The sequence below is a fragment of the Pseudophryne corroboree genome, chromosome 6 (genome assembly GCF_028390025.1).
Source record: "Pseudophryne corroboree isolate aPseCor3 chromosome 6, aPseCor3.hap2, whole genome shotgun sequence".
Lineage (NCBI taxonomy): Eukaryota > Metazoa > Chordata > Amphibia > Anura > Myobatrachidae > Pseudophryne > Pseudophryne corroboree.
In genome coordinates, this window is record NC_086449.1 from 838,459,984 (window position 1) to 838,485,003 (window position 25,020).

The 25,020-nt window shown below is 44.9% G+C and overlaps 1 protein-coding gene across 1 annotated transcript in view; it reads right to left on the bottom strand.

Moving 5' to 3' along the window:
• Window positions 1-25,020, bottom strand: part of LOC134933881 (solute carrier organic anion transporter family member 1C1-like) — a 153,749-nt gene that overhangs the window by 102,867 nt on the left and 25,862 nt on the right. The window contains 1 exon segment of the mRNA XM_063929420.1: window positions 16,414-16,578. Coding sequence (XP_063785490.1) covers window positions 16,414-16,578 — 165 coding nt within the window.

The window sequence follows — 25,020 nt, forward strand, 5'->3', positions numbered from 1 at the left end:
CTTTTCTAGCTTTTTGTTTAGGCGGGACGCCATCATGTCCACCTGTGGCCTTTCCCAACGGTTTACAATCATTTGAAAGACTTCTGGATGAAGTCCCCACTCTCCCGGGTGGAGGTCGTGCCTGCAGAGGAAGTCTGCTTCCCAGTTGTCCACTCCCGGAATGAACACTGCTGACAGTGCTAACACGTGATTTTCCGCCCATCGGAGAATCCTTGTGGCTTCTGCCATCGCCGTCCTGCTTCTCGTGCCGCCCTGTCGGTTTACATGGGCGACCGCCGTGATGTTGTCTGACTGTATCAGTACCGGCTGGTTTTGAAGCAGGGGTTTTGCCTGACTTAGGGCATTGTAAATGGCCCTTAGTTCCAGAATATTTATGTGCAGGGAAGTCTCCTGACTTGACCATAGTCCTTGGAAGTTTCTTCCCTGTGTGACTGCCCCCCAGCCTCGAAGGCTGGCATCCGTGGTCACCAGGACCCAGTCCTGTATGCCGAATCTGCGGCCTTCTTGAAGATGAGCACTCTGCAGCCACCACAGCAGAGACACCCTTGTACTTGGAGACAGGGTTATCAGCCGATGCATCTGAAGATGCGATCCGGACCACTTGTCCAACAAGTCCCACTGAAAGGTTCTTGCATGAAACCTGCCGAATGGAATCGCTTCGTAGGAAGCTACCATCTTTCCCAGGATCCGCGTGCAATGATGCACCGACACCTGTTTTGGTTTTAGGAGGCCTCTGACTAGAGATGACAGCTCCTTGGCCTTCTCCTCCGGGAGAAACACTTTTTTCTGTTCTGTGTCCAGAACCATCTCCAGGAACAGTAGACGTGTCGTAGGGACCAGCTGTGACTTTGGAATGTTTAGAATCCAGCCGTGCTGTTGTAGCACCTCCCGAGATAGTGCTACCCCGACCAACAACTGCTCTCTGGACCTCGCCTTTATCAGGAGATCGTCCAAGTACGGGATAATTAAAACTCCCTTCTTTCGAAGGAGTATCATCATTTCGGCCATTACCTTGGTAAAGACCCTCGGAGCCGTGGATAGACCGAACGGCAACGTCTGGAATTGGGAATGACAATCCTATACCACAAATCTGAGGTACTCCTGGTGAGGATGGTAAATGGGGACATGCAGGTAAGCATCCTTGATGTCCAGTGATACCATGTAATCCCCCTCGTCCAGGCTTGCAATAACCGCCCTGAGCGATTCCATCTTGAACTTGAATTTTTTTATATATGTGTTCAAGGATTTCAAATTTAAAATGGGTCTCACCGAACCGTCCGGTTTCGGTACCACAAACATTGTGGAATAGTAACCCCGTCCTTGTTGAAGTAGGGGTACCTTTACTATCACCTGTTGTGAATACAGCTTGTGAATTGCCTGTAACACTGCCTCCCTGCCTGAGGGAGTGGTTGGCAAGGCAGATTTGAGGAAACGGCGGGGGGGAGACGTCTCGAATTCCAGCTTGTACCCCTGAGATACTATCTGAAAAATCCAGGGATCCACCCGTGAGCGAGCCCACTAATTGCTGAAATATTTGAGACGGGCCCCCACCGTACCTGGCTCCGCCTGTGGAGCCCCAGCGTCATGCTGTGGACTTAGAGGAAGCGGGGGAGGACTTTTGCTCCTGGGAACTGGCTGTATGCTGCAGCTTTTATCCCCTACCTCTGCCTCTGGGCAGAAAGGACGCGCCTTTAACTCGCTTGCCCCTATTGGGCCGAAAGGACTGTACCTGATAATACGGTGCTTTCTTTGGCTGTGAGGGAACATGGGGTAAAAATGTAGACTTCCCAGCTGTTGCTGTGGAAACGAGGTCCGAGAGACCATCCCCGAACAACTCCTCACCCTTATAAGGCAGAACTTCCATGTGCCTTTTGGAATCTGCATCTCCTGTCCACTGCCGAGTCCATAACCCTCTCCTGGCAGAAATGGACATTGCACTAATTTTGGATGCCAGCCGGCAAATATCCCTCTGTGCATCCCTCATGTATAAAAGTGCGTCTTTTATATGCTCTACGGTTAGCAATATAGTGTCCCTGTCTAGGGTATCAATATTTTCTGACAGGGAATCTGACCATGCAGCTGCAGCACTGCACATCCATGCTGAAGCAATAGCTGGTCTCAGTATAACACGTGTGTGTGTGTGTGTGTGTGTGTGTGTGTGTGTGTGTGTGTGTGTGTGTGTGTGTGTGTGTGTGTGTGTGTGTGTATATAGATTTCCGGATAGCCTCCTGCTTTCTATCAGCAGATTCCTTCAGGGCGGCCGTATCCGGAGACGGTAGTGCCACCTTCTTTGACAAGCGTGTGAGCGCTTTATCCACTCTAGGGGATGTTTCCCAACGTGACCTATCCTCTGGCGGGAAAGGGTACGCCATTAGTAACCTCTTAGAAATAACCATCTTTTTATCAGGGGAAGCCCACGCTTCTTCACACACTTCATTTAACTCCTCAGATGGAGGAAAAGCTACTGGTAGTTTTTTCTCTCCAAACATAATACCCTTTTTTGTGGAACCGGGGGTAACATCAGAAATGTGCAACACATTTTTCATTGCCTCAATCATGTAACGTGTGGCCCTACTGGAAGTTACATTAGTCTCATCGTCGTCGACACTGGAGTCAGTATCCGTGTCGACATCTGTGTCTGCCATCTGAGGTAGCGGGCGTTTTAGAGCCCCTGATGGCTTTTGAGACGCCTGGGCAGGCACAGGCTGAGAAGCCGGCTGTCCCACATTTGGTATGTCGTCAAACCTTTTATGCAAGGAGTCGACACTGTCGCGTAATTCCTTCCACAGCACCATCCACTCAGGTGTCGACCCCGCAGGGGGTGACATCACATTTACAGGCATCTGCTCCGCCTCCACATAAGCCTCCTCATCGACACAGCCGTACCGACACACCGCAAACACACAGGGAATGCTCTGACAGAGGACAGGACCCCACAAAGCCCTTTGGGGAGACAGAGAGAGAGTATGCCAGCACACACCAGAGCGCTATATAACACAGGAATCCCACTATAAATGAGTGTTTTCCCTTATAGCTGCTTTTTATATATATATTAGAGATGAGCGCCGGAAATTTTTCGGGTTTTGTGTTTTGGTTTTGGGTTCGGTTCCGCGGCCGTGTTTTGGGTTCGACCGCGTTTTGGCAAAACCTCACCGAATTTTTTTTGTCGGATTCGGGTGTGTTTTGGATTCGGGTGTTTTTTTCAAAAAACCCTAAAAAACAGCTTAAATCATAGAATTTGGGGGTCATTTTGATCCCAAAGTATTATTAACCTCAAAAACCATAATTTACACTCATTTTCAGTCTATTCTGAATACCTCACACCTCACAATATTATTTTTAGTCCTAAAATTTGCACCGAGGTCGCTGTGTGAGTAAGATAAGCGACCCTAGTGGCCGACACAAACACCGGGCCCATCTAGGAGTGGCACTGCAGTGTCACGCAGGATGGCCCTTCCAAAAAACCCTCCCCAAACAGCACATGACGCAAAGAAAAAAAGAGGCGCAATGAGGTAGCTGACTGTGTGAGTAAGATAAGCGACCCTAGTGGCCGACACAAACACCGGGCCCATCTAGGAGTGGCACTGCAGTGTCACGCAGGATGGCCCTTCCAAAAAACCCTCCCCAAACAGCACATGACGCAAAGAAAAAAAGAGGCGCAATGAGGTAGCTGACTGTGTGAGTAAGATAAGCGACCCTAGTGGCCGACACAAACACCGGGCCCATCTAGGAGTGGCACTGCAGTGTCACGCAGGATGTCCCTTCCAAAAAACCCTCCCCAAACAGCACATGACGCAAAGAAAAAAAGAGGCGCAATGAGGTAGCTGACTGTGTGAGTAAGATAAGCGACCCTAGTGGCCGACACAAACACCGGGCCCATCTAGGAGTGGCACTGCAGTGTCACGCAGGATGTCCCTTCCAAAAAACCCTCCCCAAACAGCACATGACGCAAAGAAAAAAAGAGGCGCAATGAGGTAGCTGACTGTGTGAGTAAGATAAGCGACCCTAGTGGCCGACACAAACACCGGGCCCATCTAGGAGTGGCACTGCAGTGTCACGCAGGATGTCCCTTCCAAAAAACCCTCCCCAAACAGCACATGACGCAAAGAAAAAAAGAGGCGCAATGAGGTAGCTGACTGTGTGAGTAAGATAAGCGACCCTAGTGGCCGACACAAACACCGGGCCCATCTAGGAGTGGCACTGCAGTGTCACGCAGGATGTCCCTTCCAAAAAACCCTCCCCAAACAGCACATGACGCAAAGAAAAAAAGAGGCGCAATGAGGTAGCTGACTGTGTGAGTAAGATAAGCGACCCTAGTGGCCGACACAAACACCGGGCCCATCTAGGAGTGGCACTGCAGTGTCACGCAGGATGGCCCTTCCAAAAAACCCTCCCCAAACAGCACATGACGCAAAGAAAAATAAAAGAAAAAAGAGGTGCAAGATGGAATTGTCCTTGGGCCCTCCCACCCACCCTTATGTTGTATAAACAGGACATGCACACTTTAACCAACCCATCATTTCAGTGACAGGGTCTGCCACACGACTGTGACTGATATGACGGGTTGGTTTGGACCCCCCCCAAAAAAAGAAGCAATTAATCTCTCCTTGCACAAACTGGCTCTACAGAGGCAAGATGTCCACCTCATCATCATCCTCCGATATATCACCGTGTACATCCCCCTCCTCACAGATTATCAATTCGTCCCCACTGGAATCCACCATCTCAGCTCCCTGTGTACTTTGTGGAGGCAATTGCTGCTGGTCAATGTCTCCGCGGAGGAATTGATTATAATTCATTTTAATGAACATCATCTTCTCCACATTTTCTGGATGTAACCTCGTACGCCGATTGCTGACAAGGTGAGCGGCGGCACTAAACACTCTTTCGGAGTACACACTTGTGGGAGGGCAACTTAGGTAGAATAAAGCCAGTTTGTGCAAGGGCCTCCAAATTGCCTCTTTTTCCTGCCAGTATAAGTACGGACTGTGTGACGTGCCTACTTGGATGCGGTCACTCATATAATCCTCCACCATTCTTTCAATGTTGAGAGAATCATATGCAGTGACAGTAGACGACATGTCCATAATCGTTGTCAGGTCCTTCAGTCCGGACCAGATGTCAGCATCAGCAGTCGCTCCAGACTGCCCTGCATCACCGCCAGCGGGTGGGCTCGGAATTCTGAGCCTTTTCCTCGCACCCCCAGTTGCGGGAGAATGCAAAGGAGGAGATGTTGACAGGTCGCGTTCCGCTTGACTTGACAATTTTCTCAGCAGCTGGTCTTTCAACCCCAGCCCCAGCCGGAAAGAGAGATCCAAGGTAGGTTTTAAATCTAGGATCGAGCACGGTGGCCAAAATGTAGTGCTCTGATTTCAACAGATTGACCACCCGTGAATCCTTGTTAAGCGAATTAAGGGCTCCATCCACAAGTCCCACATGCCTAGCGGAATCGCTCCGTGTTAGCTCCTCCTTCAATGTCTCCAGCTTCTTCTGCAAAAGCCTGATGAGGGGAATGACCTGACTCAGGCTGGCAGTGTCTGAACTGACTTCACGTGTGGCAAGTTCAAAGGGCATCAGAACCTTGCACAACGTTGAAATCATTCTCCACTGCACTTGAGACAGGGGCATTCCACCTCCTATATCGTGCTCAATTGTATAGGCTTGAATGGCCTTTTGCTGCTCCTCCAACCTCTGAAGCATATAGAGGGTTGAATTCCACCTCGTTACCACTTCTTGCTTCAGATGATGGCAGGGCAGGTTCAGTAGTTTTTGGTGGTGCTCCAGTCTTCTGTACGTGGTGCCTGTACGCCGAAAGTGTCCCGCAATTCTTCTGGCCACCGACAGCATCTCTTGCACGCCCCTGTCGTTTTTTAAAAAATTCTGCACCACCAAATTCAAGGTATGTGCAAAACATGGGACGTGCTGGAATTTGCCCATATTTAATGCACACACAATATTGCTGGCGTTGTCCGATGCCACAAATCCACAGGAGAGTCCAATTGGGGTAAGCCATTCCGCGATGATCTTCCTCAGTTGCCGTAAGAGGTTTTCAGCTGTGTGCGTATTCTGGAAAGCGGTGATACAAATCGTAGCCTGCCTAGGAAAGAGTTGGCGTTTGCGAGATGCTGCTACTGGTGCCGCCGCTGCTGTTCTTGCGGCGGGAGTCCATACATCTACCCAGTGGGCTGTCACAGTCATATAGTCCAGACCCTGCCCTGCTCCACTTGTCCACATGTCCGTGGTTAAGTGGACATTGGGTACAACTGCATTTTTTAGGACACTGGTGAGTCTTTTTCTGACGTCCGTGTACATTCTCGGTATCGCCTGCCTAGAGAAGTGGAACCTAGATGGTATTTGGTAACGGGGGCACACTGCCTCAATAAATTGTCTAGTTCCCTGTGAACTAACGGCGGATACCGGACGCACGTCTAACACCAACATAGTTGTCAAGGCCTCAGTTATCCGCTTTGCAGCAGGATGACTGCTGTGATATTTCATCTTCCTCGCAAAGGACTGTTGGACAGTCAATTGCTTACTGGAAGTAGTACAAGTGGGCTTACGACTTCCCCTCTGGGATGACCATCGACTCCCAGCAGCAACAACAGCAGCGCCAGCAGCAGTAGGCGTTACACGCAAGGATGCATCGGAGGAATCCCAGGCAGGAGAGGACTCGTCAGAATTGCCAGTGACATGGCCTGCAGGACTATTGGCATTCCTGGGGAAGGAGGAAATTGACACTGAGGGAGTTGGTGGGGTGGTTTGCGTGAGCTTGGTTACAAGAGGAAGGGATTTACTGGTCAGTGGACTGCTTCCGCTGTCGGACAAAGTTTTTGAACTTGTCACTGACTTATTATGAATGCGCTGCAGGTGACGTATAAGGGAGGATGTTCCGAGGTGGTTAACATCCTTACCCCTACTTATTACAGCTTGACAAAGGGAACACACGGCTTGACAAATGTTGTCCGCATTTCTGGTGAAATACTTCCACACCGAAGAGCTGATTTTTTTGGTATTTTCACCAGGCATGTCAACGGCCATATTCCTCCCACGGACAACAGGTGTCTCCCCGGGTGCCTGACTTAAACAAACCACCTCACCATCAGAATCCTCCTGGTCAATTTCCTCCCCAGCGCCAGCAACACCCATATCCTCCTCATCCTGGTGTACTTCAACACTGACATCTTCAATCTGACTATCAGGAACTGGACTGCAGGTGCTCCTTCCAGCACTTGCAGGGGGCGTGCAAATGGTGGAAGGCGTATGCTCTTCACGTCCAGTGTTGGGAAGGTCAGGCATCGCAACCGACACAATTGGACTCTCCTTGTGGATTTGGGATTTCGAAGAACGCACAGTTCTTTGCGGTGCTACTGCTTTTGCCAGCTTGAGTCTTTTCATTTTTCTAGCGAGAGGCTGAGTGCCTCCATCCTCATGTGAAGCTGAACCACTAGCCATGAACATAGGCCAGGGCCTCAGCCGTTCCTTGCCACTCCGTGTGGTAAATGGCATATTGGCAAGTTTACGCTTCTCCTCCGACAATTTTATTTTAGGTTTTGGAGTCCTTTTTTTACTGATATTTGGTGTTTTGGATTTGACATGCTCTGTACTATGCCATTGGGCATCGGCCTTGGCAGACGACGTTGCTGGCATTTCATCGTCTCGGCCATGACTAGTGGCAGCAGCTTCAGCACGAGGTGGAAGTGGATCTTGATCTTTCCCTAATTTTGGAACCTCAACATTTTTGTTCTCCATATTTTAATAGGCACAACTAAAAGGCACCTCAGGTAAACAATGGAGATGGATGGATACTAGTATACAATTATGGATGGACTGCCGAGTGCCGACACAGAGGTAGCTACAGCCGTGGACTACCGTACTGTACTGTGTCTGCTGCTAATATAGACTGGATGATAATGAGATGTAGTATGTATAAAGAAGAAAGAAAAAAAAAAACACGGGTAGGTGGTATACAATTATGGATGGACTGCCGAGTGCCGACACAGAGGTAGCTACAGCCGTGGACTACCGTACTGTGTCTGCTGCTAATATAGACTGGTTGATAAAGAGATGTAGTATGTATGTATAAAGAAGAAAGAAAAAAAAACCACGGGTAGGTGGTATACAATTATGGATGGACTGCCGAGTGCCGACACAGAGGTAGCTACAGCCGTGGACTACCGTACTGTGTCTGCTGCTAATATAGACTGGTTGATAAAGAGATGTAGTATGTATGTATAAAGAAGAAAGAAAAAAAAACCACGGGTAGGTGGTATACAATTATGGATGGACTGCCGAGTGCCGACACAGAGGTAGCTACAGCCGTGGACTACCGTACTGTACTGTGTCTGCTGCTAATATAGACTGGATGATAATGAGATGTAGTATGTATAAAGAAGAAAGAAAAAAAAAACCACGGGTAGGTGGTATACAATTATGGATGGACTGCCGAGTGCCGACACAGAGGTAGCTACAGCCGTGGACTACCGTACTGTGTCTGCTGCTAATATAGACTGGTTGATAAAGAGATGTAGTATGTATGTATAAAGAAGAAAGAAAGAAAAATCACGGGTAGGTGGTATACAATTATGGATGGACTGCCGAGTGCCGACACAGAGGTAGCTACAGCCGTGGACTACCGTACTGTACTGTGTCTGCTGCTAATATAGACTGGATGATAATGAGATGTAGTATGTATAAAGAAGAAAGAAAAAAAAACCACGGGTAGGTGGTATACAATTATGGATGGACTGCCGAGTGCCGACACAGAGGTAGCTACAGCCGTGGACTACCGTACTGTGTCTGCTGCTAATATAGACTGGTTGATAATGAGATGTAGTATGTATAAAGAAGAAAGAAAAAAAAAACCACGGGTAGGTGGTATACAATTATGGACGGACTGCCGAGTGCCGACACAGAGGTAGCTACAGCCGTGGACTACCGTACTGTACTGTGTCTGCTGCTAATATAGACTGGATGATAATGAGATGTAGTATGTATAAAGAAGAAAGAAAAAAAAACGACGGGTAGGTGGTATACAATTATGGATGGCCTGCCGAGTGCCGACACAGAGGTAGCTACAGCCGTGAACTACCGTACTGTGTCTGCTGCGACTGGATGATAAATAATGATATAAAAAATATATATATATATCACTACTGCAGCCGGACAGGTATATATTATATAATGACGGACCTGCTGGACACTGTCTGTCAGCAGAATGAGTTTTTTATTTTATAGAATAAAAAAACACCACACAAGTCACACGACGTGTGTTTAACTTTTACAGGCAGACATTCACAATACAATATAGTATACTATATACTGGTGGTCAGGTCACTGGTCAGTCACACTGGCAGTGGCACTCCTGCAGAAAAAAAGTGTGCACTGTTTAATTTTTTAATATGTACTCCTGGCTCCTGCTATAACCTAACTGCTCCCCAGTCTCCCCCACAATTAAGCTGTGTGAGCACAGTCAGATATTATACATAGATGATGCAGCAGCACACTGGGCTGAGCACAGATATGGTATGTGACTGAGTCACTGTGTATCGTTTTTTCAGGCAGAGAACGGATTAATTATATTAAATAATATAAAACTGCACTGGTGGTCACTGGTCAGTCACTAGTATAACTAACTAATACTATCAGCAAAATTCTGCACTCTCTGTCTGAGTACTCCTCCTAAGCTCCAGTAAATGAAGTGTCACTGTCTCACTCTGTCACTAGTATAACTAACTAATACTATCAGCAAAATGCTGCACTCTCTGTCTTAGTACTCCTCCTAAGCTCCAGTAAATGAAGTGTCACTGTCTCACTCTCACTCTCCTATCTATTTCTTCTCTAAACGGAGAGGACGCCAGCCACGTCCTCTCACTATCAATCTCAATGCACGTGTAAAATGGCGGCGACGCGCGGCTCCTTATATAGAATCCGAGTCTCGCGATAGAATCCGAGCCTCGCGAGAATCCGACAGCGTCATGATGACGTTCGGGCGCGCTCGGGTTAACCGAGCAAGGCGGGAAGATCCGAGTCGCTCGGATCCGTGTAAAAAAAGCTGAAGTTCGGGCGGGTTCGGATTCCGAGGAACCGAACCCGCTCATCACTAATATATATATATATATATATATATATCTATCCTGCGCCTAAATTTAGTGCCCCCCTCTCTTTTTTACCCTTCTGTAGCTTGCAGGGGAGAGCCAGGGAGCTTCCTTCCAGCGGAGCTGTGAGGGAAAAATGGCGTCAGTGTGCTGAGGGAGATGGCCCCGCCCCTTTTCCGGCGGACTTCTCCCGCTTTTTCTGGAATACTGGCAGGGGTATTTTTACATCTATATAGCCTCTAGGACTATATATGATGTAGATTTTCCTGCCAAGGTGTCTTATATTGCCCTCAGGGCGCCCCCCCCCCCAGCGCCCTGCACCCATCAGTGACCGGAGTGTGAGGTGTACATGAGGCGCAATGGCGCACAGCTGCAGTGCTGTGCGCTACCTTGGTGAAGACCAAAGTCTTCTGCTGCCGATTTTCCGGACTCTTCATGCTTCTGGCTCTATAAGGGGGACGGCGGCGCGGCTCCGGGAACGAACACCAAGGTCGGGTCCTGCGGTCGATCCCTCTGGAGCTAATGGTGTCCAGTAGCCTAAGAAGCCCAAACTACCACCTGTTAGGTAGGTTCGCTTCTTCTCCCCTTAGTCCCTCGCTGCAGTGAGTCTGTTGCCAGCAGATCTCACTGTAAAATAAAAAACCTAAAATATACTTTCTCTCTAGGAGCTCAGGAGAGCCTCTAGTGTGCATCCAGCTCAGCCGGGCACAAGATTCTAACTGGAGTCTGGAGGAGGGTCATAGTGGGAGGAGCCAGTGCACACCAGTAGTCTAAAGCTTTCTTTATAGTTGTGCCCAGTCTCCTGCGGAGCCGCTATTCCCGATGGTACTTACGGAGTCCCAGCATCCACTTAGGACGTCAGAGAAAAAAGATTTAAAAAAATATTCCTACGCACCACATAACCCCTATGTGACATCACAGGTCCTGATGTCACATATAGGTGGAGCATTGTGGACCTGCAGGAATGATTCCCCCCCCGATGGCGGCCCTGCCTGGAGGAAATAGTTACTGTACCAGGAGATAGACCAGTAAGGGAACAAGGTCAATGGGTGGTTCCACAGAGCTCTCGCACACGGCTGCTTCCACTCCACCACAAATTCCTTTTTATCCAGACACCATTTGGGACTGGATGGTGAAATTATATTGTCCAGAAATTTCAGATGAAGTTTGGACCTTCTGTGAGTCATGTGACAGCAGCTTGGGGGCCCCCGGTCCTGGCCAATAGCCGGGGAACCGGTAGATAAGGGAAGAGGTACATCTGCCCCCCGGTCTCCAGTTTCAGGTTCATATCAATGCAAGGGCTGAGCGACACTCGGCTGCCTGAGTGTACCTGGCCAGGAGCGGGGAGGGAGGGCTCACATCTGGGCCTCCCCAGGCACAGGCAATGGACGGCCTGCTCATTTGGCCAGTGTTTCCCAAGGGATGCGGTCAATTTACCTGCAATCAAAATCCCGACAACCATTGACCGACAGTCAAAATCCCAACAAGGTCAAAATCCAGACTTTTAAAATACCAACAAAGTCAAAATACCGACATTTAAAATATCGACAGGTCAAAAAGTCGACATAAGTTTTTCATGATTTTTTTTGCTGAAACCGACTTGTTCATACTTTACCATCCCAATGGACCTAGTGGGGGAATATAATAGTGTGCCGAGTGAGGGGACGCGGTACACTCATACGGTGTCTGTCAATCTATACACACCAAAAAACAATGAATAACTTGTGTCGACTTTTTGACTTGTCGGCATTTTAAATGTTGGTATTTTGACCTTGTTGGGATTTTGGTTGTAGGTATTTCATTCTGGTCCCGTTCCCAGAGTCGTCACTTACCCTCTGGACACCCGATGCTGCTGCAAAAAAATGAGGCGGGGCTTCACGGCAAGGGGGTGGGGCTTCACGGCTTCCCCTCATTTTCTGTCACTGGAGGTACGGAAAGGGGCGGGGCTTTGTGGAAAGGGGTGGGGCTTCACGTCCCGACACCTGTTTTTCGTCACTTGGGGGGTTCGGGAGGTGCGGGCTGCCCCCCGGGGAGTGCTGTACTTGCAGTGCTGGCTCCTACACAGTGACAGGAGCCGAGTGCCGCACATAATGTAACAGTGCAGCACTCGACTCCTGTCACTGAGCAGGAGCCGGCATTTTTGTGTCACCTCTTGGCGGTTGACACCTGGGAGCGGGCTGCATCCCCCGCACCACCCTTGTAACGCCACTGCCCGTTCCCCAAGCTTTTTGAATCCGGGAGATTTATTTCACGGCATTCCTAATCCAAATGTTTCTTATTGAGAAATTTAGAGAAAATAAAAATGTAATTATGTAAATGGTGTTTATATGTCATCCATAGGGTCAGTTGTGTGGTGAGGGACAGGATTGGTCTGTTTGTCCATGTATTATGATTGGTAGCTGCCAGCGCTGGTTTTATCTATTACACTGACCATAAATAATTTACATTTGTCCTGGACGGCTAATCCAAGGCCCCCCTGCACGTGTCCCGAGGTGCCCCAGTCACACTACGCCCCAGTCACACTACGCCCCAGTCACACTACGCCCCAGTCACACTACGCCCCAGTCACACTACGCATCGGGCGTACAGAATTTTGGTGCAGCTGTCAGAGACTCGGAATCAGTTCTGATCTAGTTCAAAATATGTTTTAAATGTAAATATTTTAAGAACGTATTGATTAAAACGGATTTATTATTGATGTTCTCCTGGAATAGAGACAGCACAGAGGTTCTCTGGTCACACTAGTAACCCTACTCCCTCACACATCTCCGCCCTCACATAGAGGCTCCTCCACCATCTTCTGATAAACCTGCCGCGTGCGTCCTATTCTCACTCAGACCACACAGGGGAAGGGGACGCGGCTGCGCTATTCTCATACATACCACACAGGGGAAGGGGACGTGGCTGCGCTATTCTCACTCAGACCACACAGGGGAAGGGAACGCGGCTGCGCTATTCTCATACATACCACACAGGGGAAGGGAACGCGGCTGCGCTATTCTCATACATACCACACAGGGGAAGGGGACGTGGCTGCGCTATTCTCATACATACCACACAGGGGAAGGGGACGTGGCTGCGCTATTCTCACTCAGACCACACAGGGGAAGGGGACGTGGCTGCGCTATTCTCACTCAGACCACACAGAGGAAGGGGACGCGGCTGCGCTATTCTCATACATACTACACAGGGAAGGGGACGCGGCTGCGCTATTCTCACTCAGACCACAGAGGGGAAGGGGACGCGGCTGCGCTATTCTCACTCAGACCACAGAGGGGAAGGGGACGCGGCTGCGCTATTCTCATTCAGACCACACAGGGGAAGGGGACGCGGCTGCGCTATTCTCATTCAGACCACACAGGGGAAGGGGACGCGGCTGTGCTATTCTCATTCAGACCACACAGGGGAAGGGGACGCAGCTGCGCTATTCTCATTCAGACCACACAGGGGAAGGGGACGCGGCTGCGCTATTCTCACTCAGACCACACAGGGGAAGGGGACGCGGCTGCGCTATTCTCACTCAGACCACACAGGGGAAGGGGACGCGGCTGCACTATTCTCATTTAGACCACACAGGGGAAGGGGTCGCGGCTGTGCTATTCTCATTCAGACCACACAGGGGAAGGGGACGCGGCTGCGCTATTCTCATTCAGACCACACAGGGGAAGGGGACGCGGCTGTGCTATTCTCATTCAGACCACACAGGGGAAGGGGACGCGGCTGCGCTATTCTCATTCAGACCACACAGGGGAAGGGGACGCGGCTGTGCTATTCTCATTCAGACCACACAGGGGAAGGGGACGTGGCTGCGCTATTCTCATTCAGACCACACAGGGGAAGGGTACGCGGCTAAGCTATTCTCATTCAGACCACACAGGGGAAGGGGACGCGGCTGTGCTATTCTCATTCAGACCACACAGGGGAAGGGGACGCAGCTGCGCTATTCTCATTCAGACCACACAGGGGAAGGGGACGCGGCTGCGCTGTTCTCATTCAGACCACACAGGGGAAGGGGACGCGGCTGTGCTATTCTCATTCAGACCACACAGGGGAAGGGGACGCAGCTGCGCTATTCTCATTCAGACCACACAGGGGAAGGGTACACGGCTGCGCTATTCTCATTCAGACCACACAGGGGAAGGGGACGCGGCTGTGCTATTCTCATTCAGACCACACAGGGGAAGGGGACGCAGCTCCGCTATTCTCATTCAGACCACACAGGGGAAGGGGACGCGGCTGCGCTATTCTCATTCAGACCACACAGTGGAAGGGGACGCGGCTGCGCTATTCTCAGTCAGACCACACACGGGAAGGGGACGTGGCTGCGCTATTCTCATTCAGACCACACAGGGGAAGGAGACGCGGCTGCGCTATTCTCATTCAGACCACACAGGGGAAGGGGTCACGGCTGCGCTATTCTCATTCAGACCACACAGGGGAAGGGGTCGCGGCTGCGCTATTCTCATTCAGACCACACAGGGGAAGGGGTCGCGGCTGCGCTATTCTCGGTCAGACCACACAGAGGAAGGGGACGCGGCTGCGCTATTCTCATTCAGACCACACAGGGGAAGGGGACGCGGCTGCGCTATTCTCATTCAGACCACACAGGGGAAGGGGACGCGGCTGCGTTATTCTCATTCAGACCACACAGGGGAAGGGGACGCGGCTGCGCTATTCTCATTCAGACCACACAAAGGAAGGGGATGCGGCTGCGCTATTCTCATTCAGACCACACAGTGGAAGGGGACGCGGCTGCGCTATTCTCAGTCAGACCACACACGGGAAGGGGACGTGGCTGCGCTATTCTCATTCAGACCACACAGGGGAAGGAGACGCGGCTGCGCTATTCTCATTTAGACCACACAGGGGAAGGGGTCACGGCTGCGCTATTCTCATTCAGACCACACAGGGGAAGGGGTCGCGGCTGCGCTATTCTCATTCAGACCACACAGGGGAAGGGGTCGCGGCTGCGCTATTCTCATTCAGACCACACAGGGGAAGGTGACGCGGCTGCACTATTCTCATTCAGACCACACAGGGGAAGGGGACGCGGCTGCGCTATTCTCATTCAGACCACACAGGGGAAGGGGACGCGGCTGCGCTATTCTCATTCAGACCACACAGGGGAAGGGGACGCAGCTGCGCTATTCTCGGTCAGACCACACCGGGGAAGGGGACGCGGCTGCGCTATTCTCATTCAGACCACACAGAGGAAGGGGACGCGGCTGCGCTATTCTCATTCAGACCACACAGGGGAAGGGGACGCAGCTGCGCTATTCTCATTCAGACCACACAGGGGAAGGGGACGCGGCTGCGCTATTCTCATTTAGACCACACAGGGGAAGGGGACGCGGCTGCACTATTCTCATTCAGACCACACAGGGGAAGGGGACGTGGCTGCGCTATTCTCATTCAGACCACACAGGGGAAGGGGACGCGGCTGCGCTATTCTCATTTAGACCACACAGGGGAAGGGGACGCGGCTGCGCTATTCTCATTCAGACCACACGGGGAAGGGGACGCGGCTGCGCTATTCTCACTCAGACCACACAGGGGAAGGGGACGCGGCTGTGCTATTCTCATACATACCACATAGGGGAAGGGGACGCGGCTGCGCTATTCTCATACATACCACACAGGGGAAGGGGACGCGGCTGCGCTATTCTCATTAAGTCCACACAGGGGAAGGGGACGCGGCTGCATAAAACATTCAATTAGATCGACCACTTGTGTTATGATCCTGCAGGATGGACCAATGGAAGCATCTGTTTAATGATCAGACTGTGTGGAGATCCACCCATACGTTCAGCCGATGATCATACAAGTCACCAGATCCCTGTATTTTCTAGTTGTGACCCCCTGACTTTGGTGGATTTCAGAGAGTGGCTCGTGCCTCCTTTAGCATGGGGTATCACATAATGCAAATGATTCTATTTCAATCATACTCCGGCGTCTGTAGGGATCGGTGCTCCCCAGACGAGTCGGCATACGTGCGATTTGCTGGTGGACAGGATGCGGCTGTCATGATCCCGACAGCGGGATCCTGTCCGCCAGAATGCCGGCAGCAGGGCGAGCGCTCGCCACAGGTGTTGTGGACTCCCACAGAGGGAGAAAAGCCTGTCTCTGCGAATTGCGGCGGAATTTCACCCCCTGTCGGGATTCTGGTGTCGGTATTGGGACCACTGGGATCCCGACTGTCGGTATTTTAACCCTTTCCCAACGAGTCACAATGTTTAGCACACTTGTACCTCAGCTGTCAGAGGAAGGAGGGAATGAGAATAATGACAGTGTGCTCCTGATGTACAGCGGATTAGCTCACCGATGATGAAGTTAGTGCGAGCCGATGTCTGTCCGTATTGCTGCTCGATGTACTTAGGTTTATATGTAACCAGTCCCACCAGGGAGTTGTACTGGAAGATGCTGCCGCACAGATACAGGAAAAACACAGGGTCACCCAGCAGCTCCTTCAGTGATGGCAGGAAATCTGAGATAAAGCAGAGTACAGAGATAAGTCATATCCTACAGGAGATACAGAGATATGTAATATCCTACAGGAGATACAGAGATATGTCATATCCTACAGGAGATACAGAGATATGTCATATCCTACAGGAGATACTGAGATATGTAATATCCTACAGGAGATACAGAGATATGTAATATCCTACAGGAGATACAGAGATATGTATTATACTGTCACTGTATACATACAGGAGATACTGAGATATGTAATATCCTACACTACAGGAGATACTGAGATATGTCATATCCTACAGGAGATACAGAGATATGTCATATCCTACAGGAGATACAGAGATATGTCATATCCTACAGGAGATACTGAGATATGTAATATCCTACAGGAGATACTGAGATATGTAATATCCTACAGGAGATACTGAGATATGTATTATACTGTCACTGTATACATACAGGAGTTACTGAGATATGTATTATTCTGTCACTGTATACATACAGGAGATACTGAGATATGTATTATACTGTCACTGTATACATACAGGAGATACTGAGATATGTAATATCCTACAGGAGATACTGAGATATGTAATATACTGTCACTGTATACATACAGGAGATACTAAGATATGTAATATCCTACAGGAGATACTGAGATATGTAATATACTGTCACTGTATACATACAGGAGATACTGAGATATGTAATATCCTACAGGAGATACTGAGATATGTAATATCCTACAGGAGATACTGAGATATATATTATACTGTCACTGTATACATACAGGAGATACTGAGATATGTAATATCCTACAGGAGATACTGAGATATGTAATATACTACAGGAGATACTGAGATATATATTATACTGTCACTGTATACATACAGGAGATACTGAGATATGTATTATCCTACAGGAGATACTGAGATATGTAATATACTGTCACTGTATACATACAGGAGATACTGAGATATGTACTGTATTATACTGTCGCTGTATACATACAGGAGATACTGAGATATGTATTATCCTGTCACTGTATACATACAGGAGATACTGAGATATGTATTATCCTGTCACTGTATACATACAGGAGATACTGAGATATGTATTATACTGTCACTGTATACATACAGGAGATACTGAGATATGTAATATCCTACAGGAGATACTGAGATATGTATTATACTGTCACTGTATACATACAGGAGATACTGAGATATGTATTATACTGTCACTGTATACATACAGGAGATACTGAGATATGTATTATCCTGTCACTGTATACATACAGGAGATACTGAGATATGTATTATACTGTCACTGTATACATACAGGAGATACTGAGATATGTAATATCTTACAGGAGATACTGAGATATGTATTATACTGTCACTGTATACATACAGGAGATACTGAGATATGTATTATACTGTCACTGTATACATACAGGAGATACTGAGATATGTATTATCCTGTCACTGTATACATACAGGAGATACTGAGATATGTATTATACTGTCACTGTATACATACAGGAGATACTGAGATATGTAATATCTTACAGGAGATACTGAGATATGCAATATCCTACAGGAGATACTGAGATATGTAATATCCTACAGGAGATACTGAGATATGTAATATCCTACAGGAGATACTGAGATATGTAATATCCTACAGGAGATACTGAGATATGTATTATACTGTCACTGTATACATACAGGAGATACTGAGATATGCATTATACTGTCACTGTATACATACAGGAGATACTGAGATATGTATTATCCTGTCACTGTATACATACAGGAGATACTGAGATATGTATTATACTGTCACTGTATACATACAGGAGATACTGAGATATGTAATATCTTACAGGAGATACTGAGATATGTATTATACTGTCACTGTATACATACAGGAGATACTGAGATATGTATTATACTGTCACTGTATACATACAGGAGATACTGAGATATGTATTATCCTGTCACTGTATACATACAGGAGATACTGAGATATGTATTATACTGTCACTGTATACATACAGGAGATACTGAGATATGTATTATACTGTCGCTGTATACATACAGGAGATACTGAGATATGTAATATCCTACAGGAGATACTGAGATATGTAATATCCTACAGGAGATACTGAGATATGTAATATACTACAGGAGATACTGAGATATATATTATACTGTCACTGTATACATACAGGAGATACTGAGATATGTATTATCCTACAGGAGATACTGAGATATGTAATATACTGTCACTGTATACATACAGGAGATACTGAGATATGTACTGTATTATACTGTCGCTGTATACATACAGGAGATACTGAGATGTGTATTATCCTGTCACTGTATACATACAGGAGATACTGAGATATGTATTATCCTGTCACTGTATACATACAGGAGATACTGAGATATGTATTATACTGTCACTGTATACATACAGGAGATACTGAGATATGTAATATCCTACAGGAGATACTGAGATATGTATTATACTGTCACTGTATAAATACAGGAGATACTGAGATATGTATTATACTGTCACTGTATACATACAGGAGATACTGAGATATGTATTATCCTGTCACTGTATACATACAGGAGATACTGAGATATGTATTATACTGTCACTGTATACATACAGGAGATACTGAGATATGTAATATCTTACAGGAGATACTGAGATATGTATTATACTGTCACTGTATACATACAGGAGATACTGAGATATGTATTATACTGTCACTGTATACATACAGGAGATACTGAGATATGTATTATCCTGTCACTGTATACATACAGGAGATACTGAGATATGTATTATACTGTCACTGTATACATACAGGAGATACTGAGATATGTAATATCTTACAGGAGATACTGAGATATGCAATATCCTACAGGAGATACTGAGATATGTAATATCCTACAGGAGATACTGAGATATGTAATATCCTACAGGAGATACTGAGATATGTAATATCCTACAGGAGATACTGATATATGTATTATACTGTCACTGTATACATACAGGAGATACTGAGATATGCATTATACTGTCACTGTATACATACAGGAGATACTGAGATATGTATTATCCTGTCACTGTATACATACAGGAGATACTGAGATATGTATTATACTGTCACTGTATACATACAGGAGATACTGAGATATGTAATATCTTACAGGAGATACTGAGATATGTATTATACTGTCACTGTATACATACAGGAGATACTGAGATATGTATTATACTGTCACTGTATACATACAGGAGATACTGAGATATGTATTATCCTGTCACTGTATACATACAGGAGATACTGAGATATGTATTATACTGTCACTGTATACATACAGGAGATACTGAGATATGTATTATACTGTCGCTGTATACATACAGGAGATACTGAGATATGTAATATCCTACAGGAGATACTGAGATATGTAATATCCTACAGGAGATACTGAGATATGTAATATACTACAGGAGATACTGAGATATATATTATACTGTCACTGTATACATACAGGAGATACTGAGATATGTATTATCCTACAGGAGATACTGAGATATGTAATATACTGTCACTGTATACATACAGGAGATACTGAGATATGTACTGTATTATACTGTCGCTGTATACATACAGGAGATACTGAGATATGTATTATCCTGTCACTGTATACATACAGGAGATACTGAGATATGTATTATCCTGTCACTGTATACATACAGGAGATACTGAGATATGTATTATACTGTCACTGTATACATACAGGAGATACTGAGATATGTAATATCCTACAGGAGATACTGAGATATGTATTATACTGTCACTGTATACATACAGGAGATACTGAGATATGTATTATACTGTCACTGTATACATACAGGAGATACTGAGATATGTATTATCCTGTCACTGTATACATACAGGAGATACTGAGATATGTATTATACTGTCACTGTATACATACAGGAGATACTGAGATATGTAATATCTTACAGGAGATACTGAGATATGTATTATACTGTCACTGTATACATACAGGAGATACTGAGATATGTATTATACTGTCACTGTATACATACAGGAGATACTGAGATATGTAATATCTTACAGGAGATACTGAGATATGTATTATACTGTCACTGTATACATACAGGAGATACTGAGATATGTATTATACTGTCACTGTATACATACAGGAGATACTGAGATATGTAATATCTTACAGGAGATACTGAGATATGCAATATCCTACAGGAGATACTGAGATATGTAATATCCTACAGGAGATACTGAGATATGTAATATCCTACAGGAGATACTGAGATATGTAATATCCTACAGGAGATACTGATATATGTATTATACTGTCACTGTATACATACAGGAGATACTGAGATATGCATTATACTGTCACTGTATACATACAGGAGATACTGAGATATGTATTATCCTGTCACTGTATACATACAGGAGATACTGAGATATGTATTATACTGTCACTGTATACATACAGGAGATACTGAGATATGTAATATCTTACAGGAGATACTGAGATATGTATTATACTGTCACTGTATACATACAGGAGATACTGAGATATGTATTATACTGTCACTGTATACATACAGGAGATACTGAGATATGTATTATCCTGTCACTGTATACATACAGGAGATACTGAGATATGTATTATACTGTCACTGTATACATACAGGAGATACTGAGATATGTATTATACTGTCGCTGTATACATACAGGAGATACTGAGATATGTAATATCCTACAGGAGATACTGAGATATGTAATATCCTACAGGAGATACTGAGATATGTAATATCCTACAGGAGATACTGAGATATGTATTATACTGTCACTGTATACATACAGGAGATACTGAGATATGTATTATACTGTCACTGTATACATACAGTAGATACTGAGATATGTAATATCTTACAGGAGATACTGAGATATGCAATATCCAACAGGAGATACTGAGATATGTAATATCCTACAGGAGATACTGAGATATGTAATATCCTACAGGAGATACTGAGATATGTAATATCCTACAGGAGATACTGAGATATGTATTATACTGTCACTGTATACATACAGGAGATACTGAGATATGTATTATACTGTCACTGTATACATACAGGAGATACTGAGATATGTAATATCCTACAGGAGATACTGAGATATGTAATATCCTACAGGAGATACTGAGATATGTATTATACTGTCACTGTATACATACAGGAGATACTGAGATATGCATTATACTGTCACTGTATACATACAGGAGATACTGAGACATGTATTATCCTACAGGAGATACTGAGATATGTAATATCCTACAGGAGATACTGAGATATGTATTATCCTGTCACTGTATACATACAGGAGACACTGAGATATGTAATATCCTACAGGAGATACTGAGATATGTAATATACTGTCACTGTATACATACAGGAGATACTGAGATATGTAATATCCTACAGGAGATACTGAGATATGTAATATCCTACAGGAGATACTGAGATATATATTATACTGTCACTGTATACATACAGGAGATACTGAGATATGTAATATCCTACAGGAGATACTGAGATATGTAATATACTACAGGAGATACTGAGATATATATTATACTGTCACTGTATACATACAGGAGATACTGAGATATGTATTATCCTACAGGAGATACTGAGATATGTATTATCTTACAGGAGATACTGAGATATGTAATATACTGTCACTGTATACATACAGGAGATACTGAGATATGTATTATACTGTCATTGTAGTGTATACATACAGGAGATACTGAGATATGTAATATCCTACAGGAGATACTGAGATATGTAATATACTGTCCCTGTATACATACAGGAGATACTGAGATATGTACTGTATTATACTGTCGCTGTATACATACAGGAGATACTGAGATATGTATTATCCTGTCACTGTATACATACAGGAGATACTGAGATATGTATTATCCTGTCACTGTATACATACAGGAGATACTGAGATATGTATTATACTGTCACTGTATACATACAGGAGATACTGAGATATGTAATATCCTACAGGAGATACTGAGATATGTATTATACTGTCACTGTATACATACAGGAGATACTGAGATATGTATTATACTGTCACTGTATACATACAGGAGATACTGAGATATGTATTATCCTGTCACTGTATACATACAGGAGATACTGAGATATGTATTATACTGTCACTGTATACATACAGGAGATACTGAGATATGTAATATCTTACAGGAGATACTGAGATAAGTATTATACTGTCACTGTATACATACCGGAGATACTGAGATATGTATTATACTGTCACTGTATACATACAGGAGATACTGAGATATGTATTATCCTGTCACTGTATACATACAGGAGATACTGAGATATGTATTATACTGTCACTGTATACATACAGGAGATACTGAGATATGTAATATCTTACAGGAGATACTGAGATATGCAATATCCTACAGGAGATACTGAGATATGTATTATACTGTCACTGTATACATACAGGAGATACTGAGATATGTATTATCCTGTCACTGTATACATACAGGAGATACTGAGATATGTATTATACTGTCACTGTATACATACAGGAGATACTGAGATATGTAATATCTTACAGGAGATACTGAGATATGCAATATCCTACAGGAGATACTGAGATATGTAATATCCTACAGGAGATACTGAGATATGTAATATCCTACAGGAGATACTGAGATATGTAATATCCTACAGGAGATACTGAGATATGTATTATACTGTCACTGCATACATACAGGAGATACTGAGATATGCATTATACTGTCACTGTATACATACAGGAGATACTGAGATATGTATTATACTGTCACTGTATACATACAGGAGATACTGAGATATGTATTATGCTGTCACTGTATACATACAGGAGATACTGAGATATGTATTATCCTACAGGAGATACTGAGATATGTATTATCCTGTCACTGTATACATACAGGAGATACTGAGATATGTATTATCCTACAGGAGATACTGAGATATGTAATATCCTACAGGAGATACTGAGATATGTATTATCCTGTCACTGGATACATACAGGAGACACTGAGATATGTAATATCCTACAGGAGATACTGAGATATGTATTATATTGTCACTGTATACATACAGGAGATACTGAGATATGTATTATCCTGTCACTGTATACATACAGGAGATACTGAGATATGTATTATCCTACAGGAGATACTGAGATATGTATTATCCTGTCACTGTATACATACAGGAGATACTGAGATATGTATTATCCTGTCACTGTATACATACAGGAGATACTGAGATATGTATTATCCTGTCACTGTATACATACAGGAGATACTGAGATATGTAATATCCTACAGGAGATACTGAGATATGTAATATCCTACAGGAGATACTGAGATATGTAATATCCTACAGGAGATACTGAGATATGTATTATCCTGTCACTGTATACATACAGGAGATACTGAGATATGTATTATACTGTCACTGTATACATACAGGAGATACTGAGATATGTATTATACTGTCACTGTATACATACAGGAGATACTGAGATATGTAATATCCTGTCACTGTATACATACAGGAGACACTGATATATGTAATTATCCTACAGGAGATACTGAGATATGTATTATACTGTCACTGTATACATACAGGAGATACTGAGATATGTATTATCCTACAGGAGATACAGAGATATGTAATATCCTACACTACAGGAGATACTGAGATATGTAATATCCTACAGGAGATACTGAGATATGTATTATACTGTCACTGTATACATACAGGAGATACTGAGATATGTATTATCCTGTCACTGTATACATACAGGAGATACTGAGATATGTATTATGCTGTCACTGTATACATACAGGAGATACTGAGATATGTAATATCCTACAGGAGATACTGAGATATGTAATATACTGTCACTGTATACATACAGGAGATACTAAGATATGTAATATCCTACAGGAGATACTGAGATATGTAATATACTGTCACTGTATACATACAGGAGATACTGAGATATGTAATATCCTACAGGAGATACTGAGATATGTAATATACTGTCACTGTATACATACAGGAGATACTGAGATATGTAATATCCTACAGGGAGATACTGAGATATGTAATATCCTACAGGAGATACTGAGATATATATTATACTGTCACTGTAACATACAGGAGATACTGAGATATGTAATATCCTACAGGAGATACTGAGATGTGTAATATACTACAGGAGATACTGAGATATATATTATACTGTCACTGT